General features: G+C 50.1%; 1 protein-coding gene and 1 long non-coding RNA gene across 3 annotated transcripts; one reads left to right on the forward strand and one right to left on the reverse strand.

Moving 5' to 3' along the window:
* Positions 1-5,189: 5,189 nt before the first annotated feature.
* On the reverse strand, positions 5,190-18,218 carry LOC119509666. 2 transcript variants are annotated; one of them, XR_005211739.1, is made up of 4 exons: positions 17,854-18,218; positions 17,279-17,431; positions 12,968-13,103; positions 5,190-5,323 (listed from the first exon to the last, which is right to left on the reverse strand). It is a non-coding gene; the product is annotated as an uncharacterized LOC119509666 (long non-coding RNA). The 2 variants fall into 2 exon arrangements; XR_005211738.1 differs by lacking the exon at positions 5,190-5,323 and having other exon boundaries at positions 11,551-13,103.
* LOC119509664 (lymphocyte antigen 6F-like) lies at positions 6,694-8,633 on the forward strand. The gene is made up of 3 exons (XM_037803669.1): positions 6,694-6,777; positions 7,275-7,379; positions 7,821-8,633. Exons 1-3 carry the CDS (start codon positions 6,732-6,734, stop codon positions 8,036-8,038), a joined length of 369 nt encoding a protein of 122 aa, XP_037659597.1. The 5' UTR covers positions 6,694-6,731; the 3' UTR covers positions 8,039-8,633.
* Positions 18,219-23,631: the final 5,413 nt, after the last annotated feature.

The raw sequence follows: 23,631 nt of genomic DNA on the forward strand, positions 1-23,631 counted from the left end.
AAATGCATTGTCTCGCAGTCCTGGAGGAGGGAGGTTTGAAATTCAGGTGTTGGCAAGGCCACGCCCCTCGAGCTTTCTAGGGGATGGCTCCCAGCAGCCCTTGGTGGTCCTTGTTTGCAGACGCCTCACCGCCAGCTCTGCCTCTGTCGTCAGGTGGCTGTCCTCCTCCCGGGTGCGTCCCTCTGTCTTTGCTTATAAGGGCACCTGTCACACCCATCTTAACCTGATTCCACCTGCCAGGACCCTATTTCCAAATACGGTCACATTGGCAGGTGCGGGGCTCAGGACTGGATCTGTCTTTTGGGGGGACACAGCCCCACCCAGGACAAGGACCACCGTAGGTGTGGCCCAAAGGAGGGCTACCTGCTTCCACACATGTGCCCGCCCAGGATCTGTCACCGAGACCCTCATCCTTGTAACACCCCTTCGAGGCTCCTTTGCGGGTGCGGTAGTGGCTCGCACGTCTACAGAGCCCACCAGGTGACCGGGGACAAGGCATGTGTGTCTGTGCTGCCTCCTTCCAGTATTGCCTTGATAAGACTTATTCCTAGTAAGTTCAATAGAATTATTATCCACGACTCATAAGATAACAGGTATCCTTAAGAAGATCATGCAGGAAAGCACCTGCCACATGGTGATTTACTTAGAACTCTCAGCCCTTCCTTCCGGGTGAGATTTGGAAGAGCCTTGCAGAAGCTAAGGGAACCTAAAGATGGACCCTAGGTCCCCAGCAGGAGGGTGGTAGCACAACCCTCATGGACAGTGTCCACAGGACCATGTTTAAAGTTCCCCGTGGACAGTCTGACCTGGACACTGCCGTGCAGGTGCAACTGGGGAAACTTCCAAGAAGGGCAAGGCTGGCTCCTGCAGCAGAGGGTAATGGTGCTGATGAGTCAATCTGTCATCAGTTTAGGGAGCAGATGGGCCCCAATCCTAGGAAGCCAGACATTAGCCAGGGGCCCTTGGGGTTCCAGAATGTCCCAAATCAGGCTCTGGCCTCAGAGATGGAGAACAGGTGTCCCGCTCATCTTCCTCCAGAAAACGACACACACGTGGGTGAGAAGGATGTGTCTGCCCAGAGGCCAGTGGCCCGGGCATCTCACCCCCTCTGCCTGGGCAGACGTGGGAGTGGAGCCACACGGACACCCCCAGGAACTGTCATCCCTGGGCCACCAGCCACTGGCCGTTTTTAAAAGAGGCTGGTCAACGCCCTATTTCAGAGACAGGAACTTTGCACTCACATAGCTTCTTTCTGGTACTCAGATTCTAGATGCAGCAAAGAGAAACCAAAAATACTAAAAAAATCTCTCTCCTACCCCACCGTAGGCATTTGTGTTGATCAAGTCCTTCCTGGGCAGACAACTTACTCTTTGTTGACTTATTCAACAGAGATAGCAGCACCATGTGCCAGAAAAGGCTTTGAGCTCTTGCAAATGTAAGCTCAGCCTGTGCCCTGAAGAGCCTCTCAAGACTGGGAGCGACAGTGGACAGCAGCCCCAGGACTCAGACCAGTGACCACGGAGGGAAGGTCCGTCTGTCCCAGACCAGGTCTGGACAGCTGCTTCACTGGACAGAAGCCAAACCCGGGGCTCGGTGGCGGGGTTGTGGGTGGGGAAGGTGGGGTCAGCCATGGACTGGAGAGTGAGAGAGGTGAGCTGCCCTCTCAGAATATCCGCCCAGTCCCTTGATACCTCGAGGGTGGAGAAGGACAGAGGACTGCTCATCTCAGGTGGACATGTCCCCCGACCCTCCCCATGCCCTGCACTCCACAGTCTTCTCAGGCGACCCCAGGTCCGTGGCTGGGCAGTTCATCCCCCTCAACGCCCGGGAGTTACCCAAGACCCTCCATGCCTTTAGGGGTCGTGTCTCACTTTTCAATTCTTTCAAAGTCAGAGGAAACAGAATCTAAGGCAATGAGTCCATAACAACAAGTCCAGCCTGGATTGTCATTGCCTTGTATCAATGCAGCCGCAAAAGATCTGTCAAGGTTTGTTTATGAAGGAAAGAACCTGTAAAAAGGAGTGCCTTGGGATCTCGCAACACATAGGCTGCCCAAAAATCATTTGCTCTCTTCCACCTAGAACTGCTCAAAACAGTAGGACACACTAGGGGCGATGGGAATGCCACATTTCCTGGTCTCTCCCTCTCTCTCTCTCTCCCTCTCTCTCTTTCACATGCACACACACACGAGTGCATGCACATCCCTCTAAGGGCATCATGGGTGACCTCATTTGGGGTGGGTGTATTTACAGAAGAGGCAATGCGCTCATTCCTTGAGTACATATTTATTGGGTACCTATCAATGTGCTAAGTATTGTTTGGGTTGTGGGGATAGAGCAGGTTCCCAAACAAACAAGACACCTTTCCTCGTGGAATCTGAACTCTAGCCAGGGGAGACAGGAAATACAGAAACAAGCAGGGGTGTGCCAAAGGGAAGCAAGTGCTCTGCAGAGGCGGGGGAAGCGTGAGGCTGGGAGTGGACGGAGCGAGTCCCTGCAGGTGGGGCAGGAATGTTCTCTGATAAAGTGCCCATCTTTGTGCTTTGTTTCCAAGTTTTGATTTTTTTTTTAACAGAGGAGAAGTGTTGATCAAGGTGTTGTTTAAGATGGTGTTTAAAGCCATGAGTCTGAAAGAGCCTTCCTAGGAACTGAATTATAAACAGAGAAGAGAAGTCTGAAAGCTGAGCTTGGACACTGCAAAGCTACAGAGGAGAGTGGGGTGGTGGGAGCTAGTAAACGAGCCGGAGATGGAGCAGCCAGGGAGGCTGAGCGTGTCTTGAAGTGGGTGGAGTGGTCAGCAGCATCGAACGTAAGGACCAGAACGGATGCTGGACCTGGCACCATGGTGGTCCCAGATGACCTTGAACAGAGCGGTGCTGACAGAGCAGGTCCAGGAGTAGAAGAAGTAGAAACAGCATGGGGAAATGACTCTTGGGAGGAGTTTTCCTATATAAGAAAGTAGAGAAACGCGTGGTATCTGGAGAGGATCTTGAAGACCAAGAGGAAAGAACGGCACTGCGTTCATCAGGCCATCTCTTCTGCCTTGAGACATCTTGGTTTTGCACACTGAGGCCTAATGGATTTGGGTCTATGTCCTCGGCCTCTCAGAGCCAGCCAAGGGTGGGCAGCAAGGTGACAGTCTTCCAGGATGCTGGAAATCTGGAAGCAGAAAAACTCTCCAGGGACCCACCCCAGGCAGAAACCGTGCTCTGCCCCTTCCTGATCACACCCCACTCCCTCCACCCCTGCAGTTAGAGCAAGGAGGAGCCCCAAGGTCTATAAATATTTCAGATAAACACCAGAGATTGTGTAAAGTTCTTCCCAATAGTGATGCAAGCCTCATGTGTAAAATGATCATGGGGCAACAGGAACACAGCCCATCTGACCTGGCAAGGAACAGCCTTTGGCAACGGTGACCCCCCACCCACCCACTTAGGGGACTCAGGACATGAGGGAAACTGGAGAGTGTAAAGTTTTAGGAGACTCATTCCAGTGTCCAAGTTCCATAGAAGACCAGCTGGCAAGACTCGGTGAATGGGGTGGGATTTCACACACGCACCGTTAGAGTCCCAGAAGACTCACCAGAACTTGCCTTCTCCCAAATAGTGAGGCAGTGATCCCTGGGAGTCTATGCAAAGCAGTCTGAGAGGACTTCTCCAAGAGCACCTGCTGACCACCCGCTTCAGATTCTTCATTGCCCATCCTTCGTGAGTGCCCTGTCGCCAACCCGGTCCCTGCCAAAGCCAATGCCTGATCTTTCCTTCCCCTACCAGAAGGCATAGGTCCTTTAGATGGAGGGCCTGGCACCCAGTTTTGTTTTGGGTTTTTTTGCCCCTGTTTTTCTACTCATCCATCCATACACTGGACAAAGGGGAGTGTGACCCACATGGCTTTCCCAATCCCATTGTCACCCCTCATAAGCTACATTTTTATACAATTGTCTTCAAGAGTCATGGGTTCTGGGTTGTAGTCTGATAGTTTCAGGTATCTACCACCAGCTACCCCAATTCATTAGAACCTAAAAAGGGTTGTCTGTATTGTACGTAAGATTGCCCACCAGAGTGCCCTCTTGGCTCCTTTTGGAATCTCTCAGCCACTGAAACTTATTTCATTTCATTTCACATCCCCCTTTTGGTCAAGAGGATGTTCTCCGTCCCACGATGCCAGGTCTACATTTCTCCCCAGGAGTAATATTCCACGTTGCCAGGGAGATTCACTCCCCTGGGTGTCTGATCCCACGTGGGGGGGGGGGGGCAGTGATTTCACCTTTCAAGTTGGCTTAGCCAGAGAGACAGGGCCACATCTGAGCAACAAAGAGGCATTCGGGAGGAGGCTCTTAGGCACAATTATAGGGAGGCCTAGCCTCTCCTTTGCAGCAACCGTCTTCCCAAGGGCAAGTCCCGTGGTAGAGGGCTCGGCACCTCAGACCCTGGCACCCAGTTTTCAACATCATCCTTGATGCCCAGAGCTCATCTGATGACCTTCCCCTCCATTTTAATCCAACAGCCTGATCCCACAGCCACATCCTCCAAACTTTAGGTCCACTCTTCAGTGATAAACTCCTGTCATCCCTTCAGGCTTCTCAAGCCCTCATGTCGATTAAAAACCCACGTGCCAGCCACATCCAGACTTTAAGCTCCCTTGGCCCTTCCTTGCTTTGGGTTTTCTTCCCAGAGAACACCAGCTCTTTTAACTGCACTTCCTAATCTAATTCCTCCATACCTTGTGTTTGATGTCTTCAACAGCAGCCTTTCCTTGAAGCCCCCTGACTCTGAAATTCTCTAATTATCAACCAACACTACAATCCAGAGACATAGTGAAGTGAATGCGTCACTTGCCCTTCACCCTGAGGCTAATTGACTTAGAGCAAATGGCTTTTGGCTTCGCTTAAGTTTCCTCTTCTACAGAAGGAAGTTGATAAAACCTGCTTTATGGCACTGCAATTAGATTTAAATTAGGTAACACTCTGTAGAAAGCATGTCCATATTTCTTCACAGGCACAAAATGCCCTTCACTCTGTCCACATCTCCAGGCTCCTGTCCTCCATATCCCACTGGGGGCCAGAAGCCCACTCCCACAGCCCGCCAAGCTGCACTCCAAGCCCCTGAGCCTCCCATCTGTCTCATCCCACTTTTTCAACATCCCAGAGGTCATGAACCTTTTTGTCTTGCCTTGCAGTGGAGGGGCAAGGGCATGTCCTGATGAGCCACCACGCTGGGGATCGGACTCCTGTCTGTGTGACTCCAAAGCCCGTGTTCTTTCCACATGCCCCTCAGCCATGCTGGACACTGGAACAGGGACGCCAAGCCTTCTCGGTCACGGATCTGCCCAGCCACGGAAGAAGCAGGGTTCAATGTTTTGGAGCAGCGATTTTACTCGATGCTGATTTAAAACATTGCTTTCATATTAAACCAAACATGAACATATTATAGAGAAATGTGCAGCATTCACATATGTTTTTTAAGATGAAAAGAGAGACTTCACGGAAACTTCACATTTCTGATAGGCTGCTTTGGGCTTTCACTCTCTCCCAACACCCTTCCCCCACAATCTTCCCTGGGTCATTAGGAAGTCCAGTTCCCTTTGCCTCTGTCCTTGGGGCTGGAGACTTCTGGTGGAAATTCTGAGAAGCACTGCCAAATGATATGGATTTTTTAAGCTTGTTATCATGGTAACGTAGCTACAACTCAAAAATTTTCCATTCTAAGCACTTCTGAGTATATAATTCAGTGGTGTTCATTTTGATTGTATGTCCATCTGTCCCACAGGCTCCAGTTCCTGTAGTGCGGGGAGTGTGTCTGCAGTAGGGCAGTAGCAGTGAGAATGAAGGGGTTGGGGTTAAAAGTCAGTGGATGCAAGCATCATGAGCTACCACTTGAGTGCTTGAGGGATCAAGGGTCCAGCCTGCCTGCTGGCGGGTGTCTGGGATGCCCGGATGGAACCACTTATGGGGGAGTACCTGGGACAGAGCTGTTGGCCGAGCTACAATGACAAGTTAAGCTTACAGTCATGGACCTTGAGGTTCTATGGTCCCTGGAACTCACAAGAGAGCATATTCAGAACACTTGAAACGGTGGCTTTGTTGGAGATTGCCAAAGGAGAGTTTGTAGAGTGGAAAGAGAGCAGATCCAAGGGTAGTGCCGTGTTTAAGGCATAATAACAGGATGAGAGAGTGACCAGGAAAGGAGGGAAAACAGAACTGAACGTTGCCATGGAATCCAAGCCAGAAACTGAGAAAGAGTCATCAGGGGGTCAAAAACCACTGGGAGGCCACGCCACAGGGGGCCGGAGGGCTCTGCTCCCACCAGAGGAGAGTGGAGAGCCCTACCTGGGTACTAGGGTGAGACTCAGGTGCAGGAAGCACAGGTTCTCTGCCCAGCTTGATGACTCAGCTTAGACAAATGGTTGACTAGATGGCCCGCTGGCTGGTTGGGGCACAGTGTGGTGTGCTTTGTCCTGGGTAGCAAATAAGACTTCCATGACCCCTTCCCTCTTACTGCTGAGGCTCTAACAGGAAAGACTGACATTAAACTAGCAGTTACTGAGACAAGAATTGCCTGTGTTAAAAGGAGAGATGCAGGGTGTAGACCAATCCTGAGATTGGTGTGAATCATCCAGACACACCCAAAGAATGCAGGCACCTGGGTAAGAGGAGGAGTCAGATGGAGGGTGGAGCTACATAAACCCTTCTCGGCGGGTCCCTGCTCTCAGCTTTCCGAGAGGGGCGACACCATGAAGGTTCTGATCATGCTGGCTGTGCTGCTGTGCCTGGAGGGAGGTGAGGCCTGTGCTCCTCCCCGTGAGGGGGGAAGCTTCAAGGAACCTAGGCTTGCTCTGCAGGGCTGGGGAGGGAGATGGGATGCGCTTTCTCTGCACGAGGATGATGGCTCGTGGCACACACACGGCCAGGTGCCCGCGGGGGTTGAGACCCCTCCCCAAACATCAAAGGTCCTCTAGAGTCTGACCGCCATACTTCTTTCTTGCTCTCTCTCTCCCACTGCCTGTCACATGTCCTCGAGTTCACTCTTCCTGCTCCCCACTTCTGCCCTCCCTGTATCTTCCTCTCGGGCCCTCTGCAACCCGCTCGCCCACGTCGTGTTTCCTGGCTTCCTTGGCCCCTCAGTCCCACACCCACATGTCTCCTGGGCTTCTGGGTGCCCAGCACCCTTGCCCAGACCACGGGGCCCGGATCTGTCCTCTGCCGCAGCCAGGCCCTGGGGTGTCCACATCACCAGCAACTGACCTGCCTTTCGCTCTGTGCCTCTCCCACCCCAGCCTGGGCCATCAAATGCCACAGCTGCTTGGCCACCAATGGCAACACCTGCCACAACGGAACAGTGTGTCCAGCCGGTGCCGCATTCTGCATTTCACAAGCAATTAGTAAGTCCCCTTCCCCCGCCTCCCCCCAGGCCATGGTCCTCCTGAAGCAGAGGTGGGGGTGTGGGACCAGACCGAGGCCAGGGAAGCAGAGACGGAAGGGGCCGCAAAGGGTCCGAGTGTCCGGGTGGTGTGCTCAGCAGGGGTGGGGCAGGGCAGCGGGCAGCGTCCTCTGCGAAGAGTCCTCGGGGTGATTCCCTATCAGCCTGTGCCAGAGCGCAGCCGCCACCCACATCCTCCGCCTGGCTGCGCCCACGCCCCTCCACGCCGCGTCCGGCCCGAGCACGCTCAAGCCCGCAGTGGCCCACCCTCTCCCGGGCACTGCGGGGCACGGGACGGCCAAGGAGGGGCAGGAGGACTCAGGCTTCAGGGTCGGTCCCGTCAGGTCAGGGGGACGGCCGGGAGACGGTCCCACATCCTCTGAGTGTCTCTTCCACGCAACAGCTCTGAAAATGTCAGGCCAGGAGCAGACTGTGACAAGAAAGTTTTGCTCGGACTCCTGCCTAAACATGGTTCCTGCCAAGTCCAGAGACCACATCCTAGAAGGAGACGTGTCCTTCTACTGCTGCGGCACCGACCTGTGCAACGGGGCGGGGACCAGCACCCCGGGTCTGATGCTGGCGGCCAGTGTCCTCACCGTCCTGCTGGGGGCCTGTCTGTGAATCGGAGGCGCAAGGGGCCGCGTGGGGAGGGGCTCGGGTGCGCGGCTCTCGGGACCACCAGGTGCCTGCCTCCTCGGAGCACGAGGGCGGGGCTCCCGGAGCCCCCCGCTGCAGGCGCCCCTGCCTGCTCAGGCAAGTCTGCAAGGTCTACAGATGCGCCGCTCCACCCGGATCCCCTGGGAATTGCCTGTGTTCTTGGGGTCCCCGCCCCAGCCTCTTGAACCCTTAAGTGTCCAGATCTGCAACCCCGTCTCAGAGGCTGCTCCGTCTGCGTTTCCTTTCCTCAGGCAGCCCTTAGCGCAGGACGGAGAGGAGCAGGAGTAGAGAGCACAGACACCAGCCCCAAGGGCTCAGGCTGGGCTGGGGGCGGCTTCTGCTCCTTCCCCATGGTGCTCCCCTCACCCCTGCCCTGCTTCCCCAGGGGCGTTTCTTTAATAAACCAGCTGCCTGTGAGTGCTTGTCTCAAAACCAAATCGACATCGCATGCCCTGCGGTGTCCTGCACATCTGCAGCCCTGGCGTCCCCTCCCTCCTGGGATTTCAGGGTCTGTCTGGGGGATCAGCTCCTGCCCCCTGGCCGAACCATTAAACAGAATTACAACGGTTGCGTTTGTTGTGAAATTGAGTCGGCCAGACAGGAAACGCAACGGGGGTTCAGAGGAGCAGCTCAGGGCTCAGGGCGGACGGAGCCCCTGAAGAAAGGATGGTGACAGTGGGAGAGGCAGAGACTGGGGTTGGTACAGCGCAGGGCCTCTTAGCATCCCCCTGCCCCCGGCAGCTTCCTGGGGACAGAGGAAGGACCCTGGGCGAGGCTGGTCACCTCCGGGCTCCATGAAACCAGAACCCAGATTCCTCCGTGCTTTGGGCCAAGGCTGGGGTGGCTGGTTGGAGGAGGGGGTGTCCCCACGGCGGAGGGGGGGAGGCCTTTCCATGGGGCCTTCCTGAGAAGACGGGAGAAGAACCTTTTACTACCACCTCTCATTCAGTCCCTAACCAGCCCTAAGCGTTAGACCTCGTGGCTCCTCTCCCTTACGTGGGGGCTTGGGGAGCTCCTGGGGACGGTCAGATCACACTCTTGACCACGCAGGAGCAGTGACTTCCTGGGGACCTGGAGCAGCCAACAAAAGGCCTGCTGATGCTTCAGCATGGAGGGTACCCCCGGGGGACTCACGGGGACCCCAGACAGTGCCACAGCCCTTAGGAAGAGGGCAGGGCCCCTCCAGGGGCCCGCGGCTGGGCTCGTGGCTTCCTGCCCCCATATCCCGGGCTCTGAGAGTTCACGGCCCCCCAAGGGGCACACGCTGGCCAGGTACAGAGTGGGTGTCCCATTAGGCTGCCCCGGGCCCTCGGCACAGCCCTGGTGTCCAGGGACCAGCAGGGGAGAAGAAAACCCTGTTGCGGAAGGACAGTCACGCCTTGTCAGGAGGAGGAGGTGGGACAGGGAGGGACACGCATCCTTGCATCAGCTTCCTGGCGCTGCCAGGCAAAGCAACCCAAACTGGGTGGCTTCAAAGAACAGAACCGTGTTCTCTCTCAGTTCTGGAGGGCACACGTCTCAGATCAAGGCTCAGCAGGGCCTCCCTCCTTGTGAAAGCTCCAGGGAAGTTCCTTCGCACCTCTGCCGGCTTCCCGCGGCCCAGGCGTTCCCTCAAGGCTCAGAAGTGAGTCCTCACCTGCTGCACTCAGAGTCCATCAGGAGGCGCCGGGATTTTGAGAAGAGAAAAAATTTATTTTGCAAAGGCCAGCCTCACAAAGACGGGACGGCCGTCCTCAAATCTGTCTCCCCGACCTGGAGAGACATTCGGTGTTCGATAGTGTGCCAGCAGGCGGGCCAAGCTCTCCGCGATGGCAGGGTCAGAGATGCTCCACCGACCGATTCCGCCGCTCGGCTGCCTCGCGATGGGTGGGCTGACCTCGGCGAGCACTGGCTTGGTTCACAGATGGCTTAGGCATTTGGGGGGTTTAGTTCTGGGCTGACTCGTTAGTAATCAATAAGGGGCTACGTGCAGGGGCACCCGACTCCAGGGTTGCAGAACAAGATAAGGGGGTACAAAGGGGACACGTCTGTTTGTCCATCACAAGGTGCAGTTTCAAAACAGCATTAGCAGAACTGGGCATCTGGGTTACTGTTTGGCAAGTGTGATTTTTGCAATTATAATTAGGCAAAGATTCCTCCTAGGTTAACCTTCTTTTTAGTTGTGCATATCTTGGTTGTTAAAGCCAATTAAGGCTGGTCTGGCTGGAGTGGCTAAAAGCAAGAGCTTGTCTCGGAGGTGTGAGGGTGGGGACCTCAGAGACTGGAGAAAGGAGGAGGAGAGACTCCCACAACCTGGTCCGGGCAGGGGCTGCTTCCGAAAGGGGTCAGCGGGTGGGGTGCGGGGTAGGAGAAATGGGCCGGGGTCTGCAGCAGGAGCGTTACCCCATCTCTGCGTCTGCCCCACGGGCCCCTCCTCTCTCTCACAAGGACCCTGACGCTGGATTTAGGCCCCCTAATCCGGAGGGCCTCCTCTCCTGGTCCATCTTTCCCACCCCGTCTGCAAAGCCCGTTTCCCAGTAAGGTCCCTTCACAGGGTTGGGGAGTTATGTGTGGCTTGTCTTTGGGGGACCCAGTCGTCCCGTTGCAGTCCTCTTGGCATCTCATCACCTCATCAAACCTGTGGGCAAGTGCGTGCAGCACCCCTGGCCCCAGAGGGATCCAGACCCCTCAGGAGAGAAGTTTCCGGTGCCCCTGCTGGGGCCTGCCCAGGAGGTGGCTGAGGGAGGAGAGAAATGAGAGCCAGCTGCCACCCAGGGTCAGCTGCAACGAAGAGCGGCTGCAGCTTTCCCCAGGAACCACCCTGCTGTCAGTCGGGGCTCAGGGAGGGGCGTGAAGAAGGGGGTCTGAGTGGTTCTGCTGGCAGGCAGTGCTCCCGTCTCCTTCAAGAGACACAGCTGGGGCCATGGAGGGTGGGCAGCCCCGGTGCCACCTTGGGCCGACAGTGACTGAACCTGGGACCACACAGGAGGCCTCTCATAGGCAGCTCTGCTCCAGGGCTCACCATGCGCCTGGACGAAGCTTTCTTGTAACGCCGCTGCGGTCTGAGACCCCTCCTGGACAGCTCTCCTGGCCCCCTCTCCCCTCCAGGTGTCTCCTAGTTTGCTAATGCTGCAGAATGCAAAACACCAGAGATGGATAGGCTTTTATAAAATGGGGGTTTATTTCGCTACACAGTTACAGTCTTAAGGCCACAAAACGTCCAAGGTAACACCTCAGCAATCGGGTACCTTCACAGGAGGATGGCCAATGGCGTCCAGAAAACCTCTGTTAGCTGGGAAGGCAGCCAGCGTCTGCTCCAAAGCTCCGGCCTCAAACGGCTTTCTCCCAGGACGTTCCTCTCTAGCAAGCTTGCTCCTCTTCAAAACATCGCTCCCAGCTGCACTCTGTTTCCTCCCCGAGTCAGCCCATCTATATGGCTCCACTGATCAAGGCCCACCCCAAATGGGTGGGGCCACGCCTCCATGGGAACAGCTCATTAGAATCATCTCCCACAGCTGGGTGGGGCACACTCCAAGCAAATCCAACCAGCACCAAAACTTCTGCCCCACAAGACCACAAAGATAATGGCATTTGGGGGACACAATACACTCAAACCGGCACAAGGTGTCACATCTGCATCATGGTCTGAGACTCCTCCCCGAGCCCTCCTCTCCCTCCTCCCCTTATAGGTGTCAGTATTTAGCTAACCACACACTGGCAGGAGCCAGAGGAGCACCCCTGGGAGCGGCTTTCGAGGATGATTGGTCATGGAGGCTGAAATATCAGACTGGATAAGCAAGAACGCACAGACTTGAGGGCATTTCTCAGGACAGAGTATTTGACCCCCAGGTGTGGACCCAGGGGTGGGCAATCTCGCTGCCAAGGTGCACCTTTGAAGTCTGGAGGAAGCAGGTCCCACAGTGGGTGAGGCCTGAGCTGCCCTGGCCAATAGGAGAGGAGGAGAAAATGGGGTTGGGGGCAATGGGAGTATTTCATGAGGCTGGAGGACTCCACAGGAGGGTGCAGAGACCCCCATCCACGATGCCAGGAGGGTGTGGTGGGAGGGGCACCAGCTTCGCTGAGAAGTGTGGCGGTGGCCTCTGCGGCAGGCCAGGGCCCATGTTAGGAGCAAAACCTCAGGGTGGGAGCTCGGCCCCCATTTATCCACCAGGGTGATGCTCTCCCCCCGAGAAGCAGGGGCCAGTGGTGGCGCTGCACCCCCAGAAGCCAGCAAGCTGCAATTGCTGTAACGGCCACACAAGGTCAAGGCAGCAGCCAAGGGGGCTCGACCGACAAAGGGCTGTGGAGACGGCTGGTACAGCACGGTGGCCCCAGGGGCAAGACAGAAGGGTGGTCGACAAGGGCACTGCTTTACATCGACAACCAGAAAAGGTGAGCGTGAAGGAGCAGGAGGCTGCCAGAAGACAGCCTACAAAGGGGCGTAGTCTTCTGATCAGTATCTGTCCCCATTGACTAAACACCTGGCCAGGTTGCTAGGAAAAGGGAATCTGTGATACTATGGCAGGTATGTATTATAATTATTCCCGCAGTCCTTCCCCAAAGGCACCTAACAGCCATTTACTCGATGGCTGTACACTAGCAATTGGGAATACCCAGACATTTTAAGGAAAATTGGACAGGGTCTGACATTGATACCTAGTGGCCCCCAGCATCATCCTGGGCTCCCAATTGGTGTCGGAGGTTTAGGGGACCAGGTGATGGGCAGAGGGCTGGGTATCTTCTGTAGGTAGCGTAGGATTGAGCAAATGACTACATGGATACTGCTGGCTATCGGGGCTCTTACTATGGCAGAATGAAAATGCAAATACGGAGTGTGTATTAGTTAGGGTTCTCTAAGGAAACAGAACCAACAAGAGATACCTATAAATTTAAGATTTTATGAAAGTGTCTCACACAGCTGTGGGGATGCACGAGTCCAAATTCCATAGGGCTGGCTGCAGACTGGCAACTCTGATGAAGACGTTCAACCATCACAGAGTAAAATTTCAATTTTCCTTCTGCCACAATAAAAATTCTGTACTTTCAATGCCTGAGAAAAGAGAAATAAATGAGTGGAGCCCTATGATTGCCCCAGATTTTTTTTTTCTTTTAAAAAATTTAAATATTTATTTTCATGCAATCCTATTTTTTCCTGGCCTCATTGCATTTTTTTAAATTAAATTCAGTTTTATTGAAATACATTCACACGCCATACAATCATCCATGATATACAATCCACTGTCCACAGTATGATAACATAGCTATGCGTTCATCACCACAATCTATCTCTGAACATTTTCCTTACATCAGAAAGAACCAGAACAAGAATAAAAAATAAAAGTGAAAAAAGAACACCCAAATCATCCCCCCATCCCACCCCATTTGTTCTTTAGTTTTTATCCCCATTCCTCCACTCATCCATACACTAGATAAAGGGGGTGTGATCCACAAGGTCTTCACAATCACACTGTCACCCCTTGTAATCTACATTATTATATAATTGTCTTCAGGAGTCCAGGCTGCTGGGTTGGAGTTTGGTAGTTTCAGGTATTTACTTCTAGCTATTCCAATACATTAAAACCTAAGAGGTGTTATCTATATAGTGCATAAGAATGTCCACCAGAGTGACCTCTCGACTCCATTTGAAATCTCTCAGCCACTGAAACTATTTCATCTCATTTTGCATCCCCTTTTGGTCAAGAAGATACTCTCAGTCCCACGATGCCAGATCCACATTCATCCCCGGGAGTCATATTCTTCATTGCCAGGGAGATTTATACCCCTGGGAGTCGGGTCCCACTTAGGGGGGAGGGCAGCGAGTTCACCTGTCGAGATGGCTCAGTTAGAGAGAGAGAGGTGATTGCCCCAGATTTTTGCATGAAGGCTTTTGCCCAACCCCCGAGCAGGAAGGGGAAACTGAAACAGAGAACAATGGTCTTGCTGGAGAGACAGGGTTCCGGGAGGTTGTGTTAGAAATTGTAGGAAGGTGTAATGTATGGATCAAACTAACATGAGCCATAAGCAGACAGCTGCCCTGCACGTCAGCAGGTGCCGGCCTGTCTGAAAGGGTATGAGAACCAAAGAAGCGTATAACAAAGGGAGTCACTGAAGCCTAACAGAGTTTACCTAGAAGTTTCGATAATAGTTAGTAGATCACCTGTGTCTCTGCCGAGGGGCAGGCTCCCCCACTGCGGATGTGCAGGTGAAACGAAGATAAGGAAGGTCTTCGTGATCATCCCAAGGAATCAGCCCTTCCTTGAGACATGCAGCAAAGCACTTCTACTCCTGGACAAACTGCCATAAACACTGGCCCAGGAAAAGCTGGAGTCTCACCCAGGAGGGGACGCTCTGCCTGGGACCGTGTGCCAGCTGGGACGCTAATGGGCTGAAGACCCGGGACATCCCCCGCCAGTACTATCAGACGTGGAGGCTTTTCCCAGCTTGCTGAGCTTTTCATTTTCCTTCCTTTACCTTCTGGACAGACCGCTTTACTTTTGGCTGTCGTATTATTAATAATAAATGTTTGTAGTCTTGCAATTCAATAACTCTCTTCTGTAAAGTTATACTATATTAGTTTGTGTCTCTCCCCTCCTCCCACGATTTTCCTTGCACAGCAGAGGCCGAGGCTGCTGGGGTCTCCAGAACTCGGCAACGGGGCTCCCTTAAATCTTTAGCTGAGCGTAAACAGTGAACACCCAGAGACTGGACAAAGAACAAATGCCAGAGACACAGCCATCACTGGAGATCTGCATACTGAATAACCACAGGAACTTACACCAGGTAGGAGACATTTGGAGGCTCTCCAGCCAGAGTGGGGAGACCCTGTGGAACACACGGGACTGATGTTTGCAGTGGCTCAGTTGCCTGAGACTGGAAGCAATCCGAGTCCATGGATAAATAAAACGTGGTGTATGCATACGATGGAATATTTAGCCATAAAGTGGAGTGAAGCTCTGATACATGTGACAATATGGATGAACACTGAAGTCATCATGTTAAGTGAAATAAGCCAGACACAAAAGGACAAATATTACATGTTCTCACTGATATGAAATAATTAGAATAAGCAAATTCAGAGTCACAAACTAGAATACAGGTTACCAGAATCTGGGATGTGGGTAAAGCACAGCATTATGAATATAATAATTAGCAGCACTGAATTAACTATTTAAATGTGTTTAAAAGGGGAAATTTTAGGTTGTATATATTTGCTAGAAAAAAAATTAAAAACAAAAAGCATAGGACTAAGTAACACAGTGACCCCTAATTTAAACCATGGACTATAGTTAATAGTATATTATAAAAATGTTCTTTCATCAGTTGTGACAAATGTACCACGCTAAAGAAAGGTGTAAATAATAGAGAGGTATATGGGAACACTGCATTTTATGCATGATTTTTCTATAAACCTACAACTTCCCTAATTTAAAACAATCATCACAATTCAATCTCATTGATTCCATTGAATAAAATATTTGTGGCAACATGTAAGATGGGATGAGTAAATGTGGAGAAAAAAAGTCTGGAAGTAAGCACCCCAAATCATTATCATGGTCACCTCTCCCAGCCCCCCGGAGTGACTGGCGTTGGAGAGAGCTGAAGCACGACATTTACTTTTTTTTTTTTTTTTTTTGAAACTTACTTTTTATCTTTTAAACTGTATTTTTCTCTTGCCATATTTTTTAAACAGTGACGATGTATTATTATATTTCTTTTATAATTAACAATAGAGGCTGTTTAAAGACTGTGTTAGGCTTTAGTGCAGAGAATGGAAATTGCTTCTGATTAATTGCGCCCTGGAATAGCGAGAGTTCCTGAGCTGCACCCTGGATAACTGTAGACGCTTGTGGCTGGACAGTTGGTTATTATCCATCTTAAGCTACGGATTCAATGTTATCCGACAGAGTCCCCTTCCACGCAATTACTCCAGCGATCACGCATGCGGGCGGCGGGGGGGGCAGGGTACCAGGGAGGGTCGCAGCCCCCAAGTCAGCGCTCCACCTGCCAGCGCGCGCGTGGAGAGGCTGCAGCTCGGGGACAGACCCCAGCCCATCACTAATCGTTTAAGGGGGCTTGCAACGAACTAGGCACGCGCTGGCCGCTTCATACGGCCTCCCGCGCCAATCCTCACCGCCCCATCCCCATCCCGCGCGCCAGAGGCAGCCCCGCTGCCAGGCAAACGGCGTCTCCAGGCGACGGTGGATCTGCACAGAGCTGGAGCCTTTTCCAGAGGCAGAATGCGCCCAAACTTGCATTGCTCCCTGGCTTTAGAGCCAGAGGGTGACATGTGCCTCCCCTCCGAGGCCGAGGGGCGACTCCCACGTGCCTGGGGGTAACAGAATCGGTGGGGTCCAGGCGCAGCGCAACAGGGTCTCCTGGGTCAGGCTCGTGCATTTCCGCCAGGCTCATCTGCCAAAGTGCCCTGTGCAGAATCTCCCTGACAGCCCCAGCCTCGGCCTCACCCACCCCGAGGCGCGGATCCCACCGAGGCCGGTCCCCACAGACCCTGCGCGGCCCTTAGCATCACTGTCCTCATCACCAGCCTGTTTCTAATGACTCGTCCCCAACCTGCCTGCCAGGAGCTGTGAGCCCCCACGGGGGCAGGGATCTGTCTAGAGGGCACCACCCCAGCAGGAGCCCAGCAGGCTCCACTTAAAGGCACTTACCCTGCTGCCCCCAGACCCGCCAATGGGCGCGACAGTCCACACACTGCGCCACCTTTTTCCCCAGCCGCCCTCCTGACCACAGTTCCTCACAAGTCCTCTGTGCAGGTGTCCGTGCATCCAAAAAATATTTGAAAAATGCCACATTGTTCAGCAAACTGCTCATGACCTCCCCTCTTCTGATGGGAAGCTGAGGATTCCAAATTTTCTCAGTTTGCAGGACTTAGTGGCTCACTGATTTTAGGCCCAAAGAAATTCCTCACAGTTCCACTTATTAAGTGATTAGATTGAAACAGCGTAATAAACATTTGTGTCAACAACCTAGTAGCCATTTGATAAAAATAATACACGTACATTGAGAGAAAAAAAATCATGATCTGATTTCTAAATAGAAATGATTGACAAATGAGGAGGGCTCACTGCACGACTTTCCAAACCTTGAAATCTACCCTCATTTCCTTTCCACGGTCATTTCCGAGAGGAACTCCTGCCCAAATCCCAGCATGGCAAAGCCTCATCCAAAGGAAGGCAACATGATTTAATGTGGGAAGTTGTCAACTACCTTGACCTAGAGGTTAATGCTGACAGATGTGAAGCATCTCTGTGTTTCTTCAAAATGTAAACTATCCCACAGCACTTTGGGGTGCCTTGGCACTCAGATTGGAAACCACTGCCAGAAAGAACCGTCTGGAGATCACAGAGCCTTATCACGTGCCTGGATGGAAAAACACAACTCGGCAAAGTTACCAAGTCTCCTCACACTCATATGTACATTTAGTGCAATTACAATCATTGCCAAAAGTTCAGCTTTGTGTGTGTGTGTGTGTGTGTGTGTGTGTGTGTGTGTGTTATCACAGACTGCTCCAGCAAACACCACCAGGGGCGCTGTTTCCCAGCACTTCGCAGGGTTGGACCCAGCAGGCTGCAGGGTGGGCGAGTGGCCCACCACCAACTTGGGGACTTCCCAAACTGGGGAGTTCAACACCACAGGAGTTTCTGGGCGACAAAGCTCACATCTTCCGCAGCAGTGAGAAAGACCAGATATGCCCTGGCTGGCCCGGGAGGTGGAGACACAAGGGCTGGGGGTGGGGGTGACTCTTGAGGAGGGGGGAGCTTGGGTTCTGCTCTCGTACTCACGGCCGCGCTCTCTCGCTGCCCTTTCCTGGGCTCCTGCTTCTTTTCTCACTTGTCTGTGACCTCCAGACTTCCTTATTTCTCACCAGGCTGCCTGTGCAGCTCAGCGCACGCTCCCACCACGGTACCCAGTGTTGAGCTCTGGGCACTCGCCCAGGCTGGGGGGCGGGCGCTCAGGAACACAGTGGAGAAGAATCAGCAAGTCTAAACTGAGGCAGCAAGGTGCAACGTCGGCGAGGGGCAGGCAGTGCACAGCAAAGAGCCCGGTGCCTGCTGCAGCCCTCCTGCCCTCTCCAAGCTTCTCCTTTGAACCCGTCCTCCCACGACGGCTGCACAGTATGTGGTGCTGAGGGGAGGGGACTGGGAATGAGCACTGTAGTGAACTGCACATGGCCCCGGATTCTTCTAGAGGGCAGATGGTTAATATGTGCCCAGAGCCGAAAGCTGTTCATAGACTTTGACCCAGGGATCTCAGTTTGAGAAACTTACTGAAAGAAATCATTGGAGGGGGGTGAACCAAGATAGCAGATTAGGGGAGACAGAGCAAAATTCTTCTCTGTGAAAAACGCTAGGTGAAAGACAGGAACTGCTCCAGAATAGCAGCTCCCGGTTCCATGGGCTGGGCAGGGACTTCTACCTCCACAGTGACCGTGCACTCGGAGAAACCGAGACCCTGTGTTCGGAGTTGTGGGAGTGTTTGGTCCAGAGTCGCTGGGGAAATGGCAGCCAGAGCTGTGGTGCGCTGGGGAGAAACAGAGACTGTGTTAGCGTAAGACCTGGAAAGTGGCCAGGGAGCCAGCAGCGGGAGCCACAGTCAATCACAGTGGGGGGTACCTTCCACGCCCCGGGCACACGCCTCAGTATCTGGCATGGGTGAGAGCCCTCTGCACACCCACAGCTAAGAGCTCCTGAGCCGGGGACAAGCTGCTGCAGTAGGTGGATGATCACAGAAGGGCGTAGTTCCCATGCCCCATGCAGCTATCTTTGCAGCAGGCTGGGAGACACCCTTTCACAGTGCCGCTGCAGGGGTCCCTCAAGGGAATTCGGGATTCAGCTGGCTTAGGACAGCACATACTCCTCCTCCATAGAAGCCCACTGGGTGCACACCCTAGAGGCAGGGGAGCTGCACAGAAGTGCCAGGAGCCCTACACCAATCCCAGGGACTTGTGGGTCTACAGCAGAGAGGGACTGTGGAGAAACTGAGCTGAAGGGTTAGACTGGTGCTGCAGCCCCAGGGTATTGCAGCTGCAGCCCCAGGGTATTCTGACTGCAGCCCCAGGAATGGCTAGGAGTACTTAAAGCCATCTTCCATGCCAAACAACACAGGACATGCCCACCACCCACAGGGCTAGCGGTCCCCACTGTACACAGAAAATTGCTGCACTGACTGGACATCCACATGGTTTGGACGTCCACTCGCTGCATAAATGAAGTTGGGGAGGACTGGCTTGAGGGTAAGAGTTGGCTCAGGAGTGCCATCTGCTGATAGGTCAGGGAAAGTGCACTGCAACAAACTGTAGCTTTGTCAAATTACAGATAATTGTTTAAATAAGTCTGTATGTCCTAAAAGAACCTTATCAAGAAAACAAATGCCAAGAGGTCAAAAACAACAGAAAATTGTAAAGCATATGAAGAAACCAGAAGATATGGATAACCCAAGCACCCAAATTAAAAAACCAGAGGAGACACAGAACTTGGAGCAATTAATCAAAGAAGTAATCACAAACACCAATACCATGGCTCTGGATATAAATGACGTCAAGAAGACCCTAGAAGAGCACAGAGAAGAATTTGCAAGAGTATATAAAAAAAATAGAGGATCTTATGGAAATAAAAGAAACTACTTATCAAATTTAAAAGATTCTTGAAACACATATCAACAGGTTAGAAGAAGTAGAGGAATGAATAAGGGAACTTGAAGAAAGTGTGTTAGAGAGCAAAAGCACTAAAGAACAAACAGTGAAAAAAAATGAAAATTTGAAATGGGATCTCAGGAATATGATGGACAACATGAAGCAAACAAATACAAGAATCATTGGTGTTCCAGAAGGGAAAGAGAAGGGTAAAGGACTAGGAAGGGTATTCAAAGACATTGTTGGGGAAAACTTCCCAACCCTTCTAAACAACATAAATACACAAATCATAGATGCCCAATGAACTCCAAACAGAATAAATGCAAATAAATCCACTCTGAGACATATTCTGATCAAACTGTCAAATGCTGAAGAGAAGGAGCAAGTTCTGAAAGCAGCAAGAGAAAAGCAATTCACCACATACAAAGGAAACAGCATAAGACTAAGTAGTGACTACTCAGCGGCCACCATGGAGGCAAGAAGGCAGTGGCATGACATATTTAAAATCCTGAAAGAGAAAAATTGCCAACCAAGAATTCTTTATCCAGCAAAGCTCTCCTTCACATTTGAGGGAGAGCTTAAAATCTTCACAAAGAAACAAATGCTGAGAGAATTTGCTAACAAGAGACCTGCCCCACAAGAAATACTAAAGGAAGCCCTACCAGCATGGAAAAAAAGAAAGGAGAAAGAGGTATGGAGAAGGACCCAGAACTAAAGAGTTCTAGTAATGGTACATTAAAGGAAATAAAGAGAGAGAGGGAAAAAATATATCTGACAAATAAAAACCAAAGGATATGATGGCTGATTCAAGAAATGCCTTCACAGTAATAACATTGACCATCAATGGATTAAACTCCCTAATTAAAAGATATAGATTTGCAGAATGGATTAAAAATCCAAACCATCAGTATGTTGCTTACAAGAGATTCATCTTGGACCTCGAGACACAAAGAAATTGAAAGTGAAATGATGGAAAAAAATATTCCATGCAAGCTACAGCCAAAAGAAAGCAGGAGTAGCAATAGTAAGTGCAGATCAAATAGACTTTAAATGCAAGGATGTTGTAAGAGACAAAGAAGTTCACTAAATACTAATAAAAGGGACAATTCAACAAGAAGAAATAACAATCATAAATGTCTATGCACCCAATCAAGGTGCACCAAAGTACATGAGACAAACATTGGCAAAACTGAAGGAAGCAGTAGATGTTTCCACAACAATTGTGGGAGACTTCAATACATCACTCTCTCTCATAGATAGATCAACCAGACAGAAGACCAATAAGGAAACTGAAAACCTAAACAATGTGATAAATGAATTTGACTTAACAGACATATATAGAGCATTATATCCTAAATCACCAGGATACACGTTCTTCTCTAGTGCCCAAGGAACTTTCTCCAGAATAGATCATATGCTGGACCATAAAACAAGCCTCAATAAATTTAAAAAGATTGAAATTATTCAAAGCACATTCTCTGATCACAATGGAATACAACTAGAAATCAATAACCATCAAAGATTTAGAACATTCACAATTATCTGGAGATTAAACAACACACTCCTAAACAAACAGGGGTTAAAGAAGAAATAGCAAGAGAAATTGCTAAATATCTAGAGACAAATGAAAATGAGAGCATAACGTATCAAAACTTATGGGATGCAGCAAAGGTAGTATTGAGGGGAAAATTTATAGCTCCAAATGCATACATTAAAAAGGAAGAAAGAGCTAAAATCAAAGAACTAATGGAACAACTGAAGAAGCTAGAAAATGAACAGCAAACTAATCCTAAACCAAGTAGAAGAAAAGAAATAACAAGGATTAACACAGAAATAAATGACATAGAGAAAAAAGAACAATAGAGAGAACAAATAAAACCAAAAGTTGTTTCTTTGAGAAGATCAACAAGATTGACAAGGCCTTAGCTAGACTGGCAAAATTGAAAAGACAGAAGACCCAAATAAGCAAAATAATAAATGAGAGAGGGGAAATTACTGCAGATTCCAAAGAAATTTTAAAAAACATAAGAGGATTCCATGAACAACTGTATGCCAACAAGCTAGATAATATAGAGGAAATGGACAATTTCCTGGAAACATATGAACAACGTAGACTGACCAGAGAAGAAACAGAAGACCTCAACCAACCAATCACAAGCAAAGAGATCCAATCAGTCATCAAAAATCTTCCCACAAATAAATGTCCAGGGCCAGATGGCTTCACAGGGGAATTCTACCAAACTTTCCAGAAAGAACTGACACCAATCTTACTCAAACTATTTAAAAAAATTGAAGAAAATGGAACACTACCTAACTCATTTTATGAATCTAACATTACTAATACCAAAACCAAGTAAAGATGCTACAAGAAAGGAAAACTACAGGCCATCCTCCCTCATGAATGAATATAGACACAAAAATTCTCAACAAAATACTTGCAAATCAAATCCAAAGATGCATTAAAAAAATCATACACCATGACCAAGTGGGGTTCGTTCCAGGCATGCAAGGATGGTTCAACATAAGAAAATCAGTAAATGTATTACAACACATTAACAAATCAGAAGGGGAAAATCAAAGGATCATCTCAATAGATGCTGAAAAAGCATTCAACAAAATCCTGCATCCTTTTTTTGATAAAAACTCTTCAAAATGTAGGAATTGAAGAAAACTTCCTCAATATGATAAAGAGCATATATGAAAAACTCATAGCCAGCAAAGTATTCAATGGTGAGAGACTGAAAGCCTTCCCTCTAAGATCAGGAATGAGACAAGGATGTCTGCTGTCAGCACTGTTATTCAACATTGTGCTAGAATTGCTAACCAGAGCAATTCAGCAAGACAAAGAAATAAAAGGCATCCAAATTGGAAAAGAAGTAGTAAAACTGTCATTATTTGCAGATGATACGATTTTATATTTCGAAAAACCTGAGAAATTGACAACACAGCTACTTGAGCTAATAAGCAAATTTAGCAAAGTAGTGGAATACAAGATTAATGCACATTAAGTCAGTAATGTTCCTACACACTACAAATGACCTAATGAAGAGATAGTAGAGAAAAGATTCCATTCTCAATAGCAACTAAAAAAATCAAGTACCTAGGAATAAACTTAACCAAGGATGTAAAAGATCTACACATAGAAAATTACATAACTTTACTAGAAGAAACAGAAGGGGACCTAAAAAGATGGAAAAATATTCCATGTTCATGGGTAGGCATGCTGAATGTTGTTAAGATGTCAGTTCTACCCAAACTCATCTATAGATTCAATGCAATTCCAATCAAAATTCAAAAAACCTATTTTGCTGACTTGGAAAAGTAAGTTATCAAATTTATTTGGAAAGGGCAGATGCCTCGAATTGCTAAAAACACACTAAAAAAGAAAAACGAAGTGGGAGGACTTACACTCCCTGACTTTGAAGCTTACTATAAAGCCACAGTCATCAAGACAGCATGGTGCTGGCACAAAGATAGATGTATTGATCAATGTAATCTAATTGAGAATTTGGAGATAGACCCCCAGATCTACAGTCAGCTGATCTTTGATAAGGCCCCCAAAACCACTGAGCTGGGACATAACAGTCTCTTTAACAAATGGGGCTGGGAGAACTGGATATCCATAACCAAAAGAATGAAAGAGGACCCCTACCTCACACCCTACACAAAAATTAAGTCAAAGTGACTTAAAGACCTCAATATAAGAGACAGCACCATAAAACTCCCAGAAGATGATGTAGGGAATCATCTTCAAGAACTTGTATTAGGAGGTCACTTCTTCTTAGACCTTACACCCAAAGCACAAGCAACGAAAGAAAAAATAGATAAATGGGAACGCCTCAAAATTAAAAGCTTCTATACCTCAAAGGAATTTGTCAAAAAGGTGAAAAGGCAGCCAACTCAATGGGAAAAAATATTTGGAGACCAC

The sequence above is a fragment of the Choloepus didactylus genome, chromosome 14 (genome assembly GCF_015220235.1).
Source record: "Choloepus didactylus isolate mChoDid1 chromosome 14, mChoDid1.pri, whole genome shotgun sequence".
Lineage (NCBI taxonomy): Eukaryota > Metazoa > Chordata > Mammalia > Pilosa > Megalonychidae > Choloepus > Choloepus didactylus.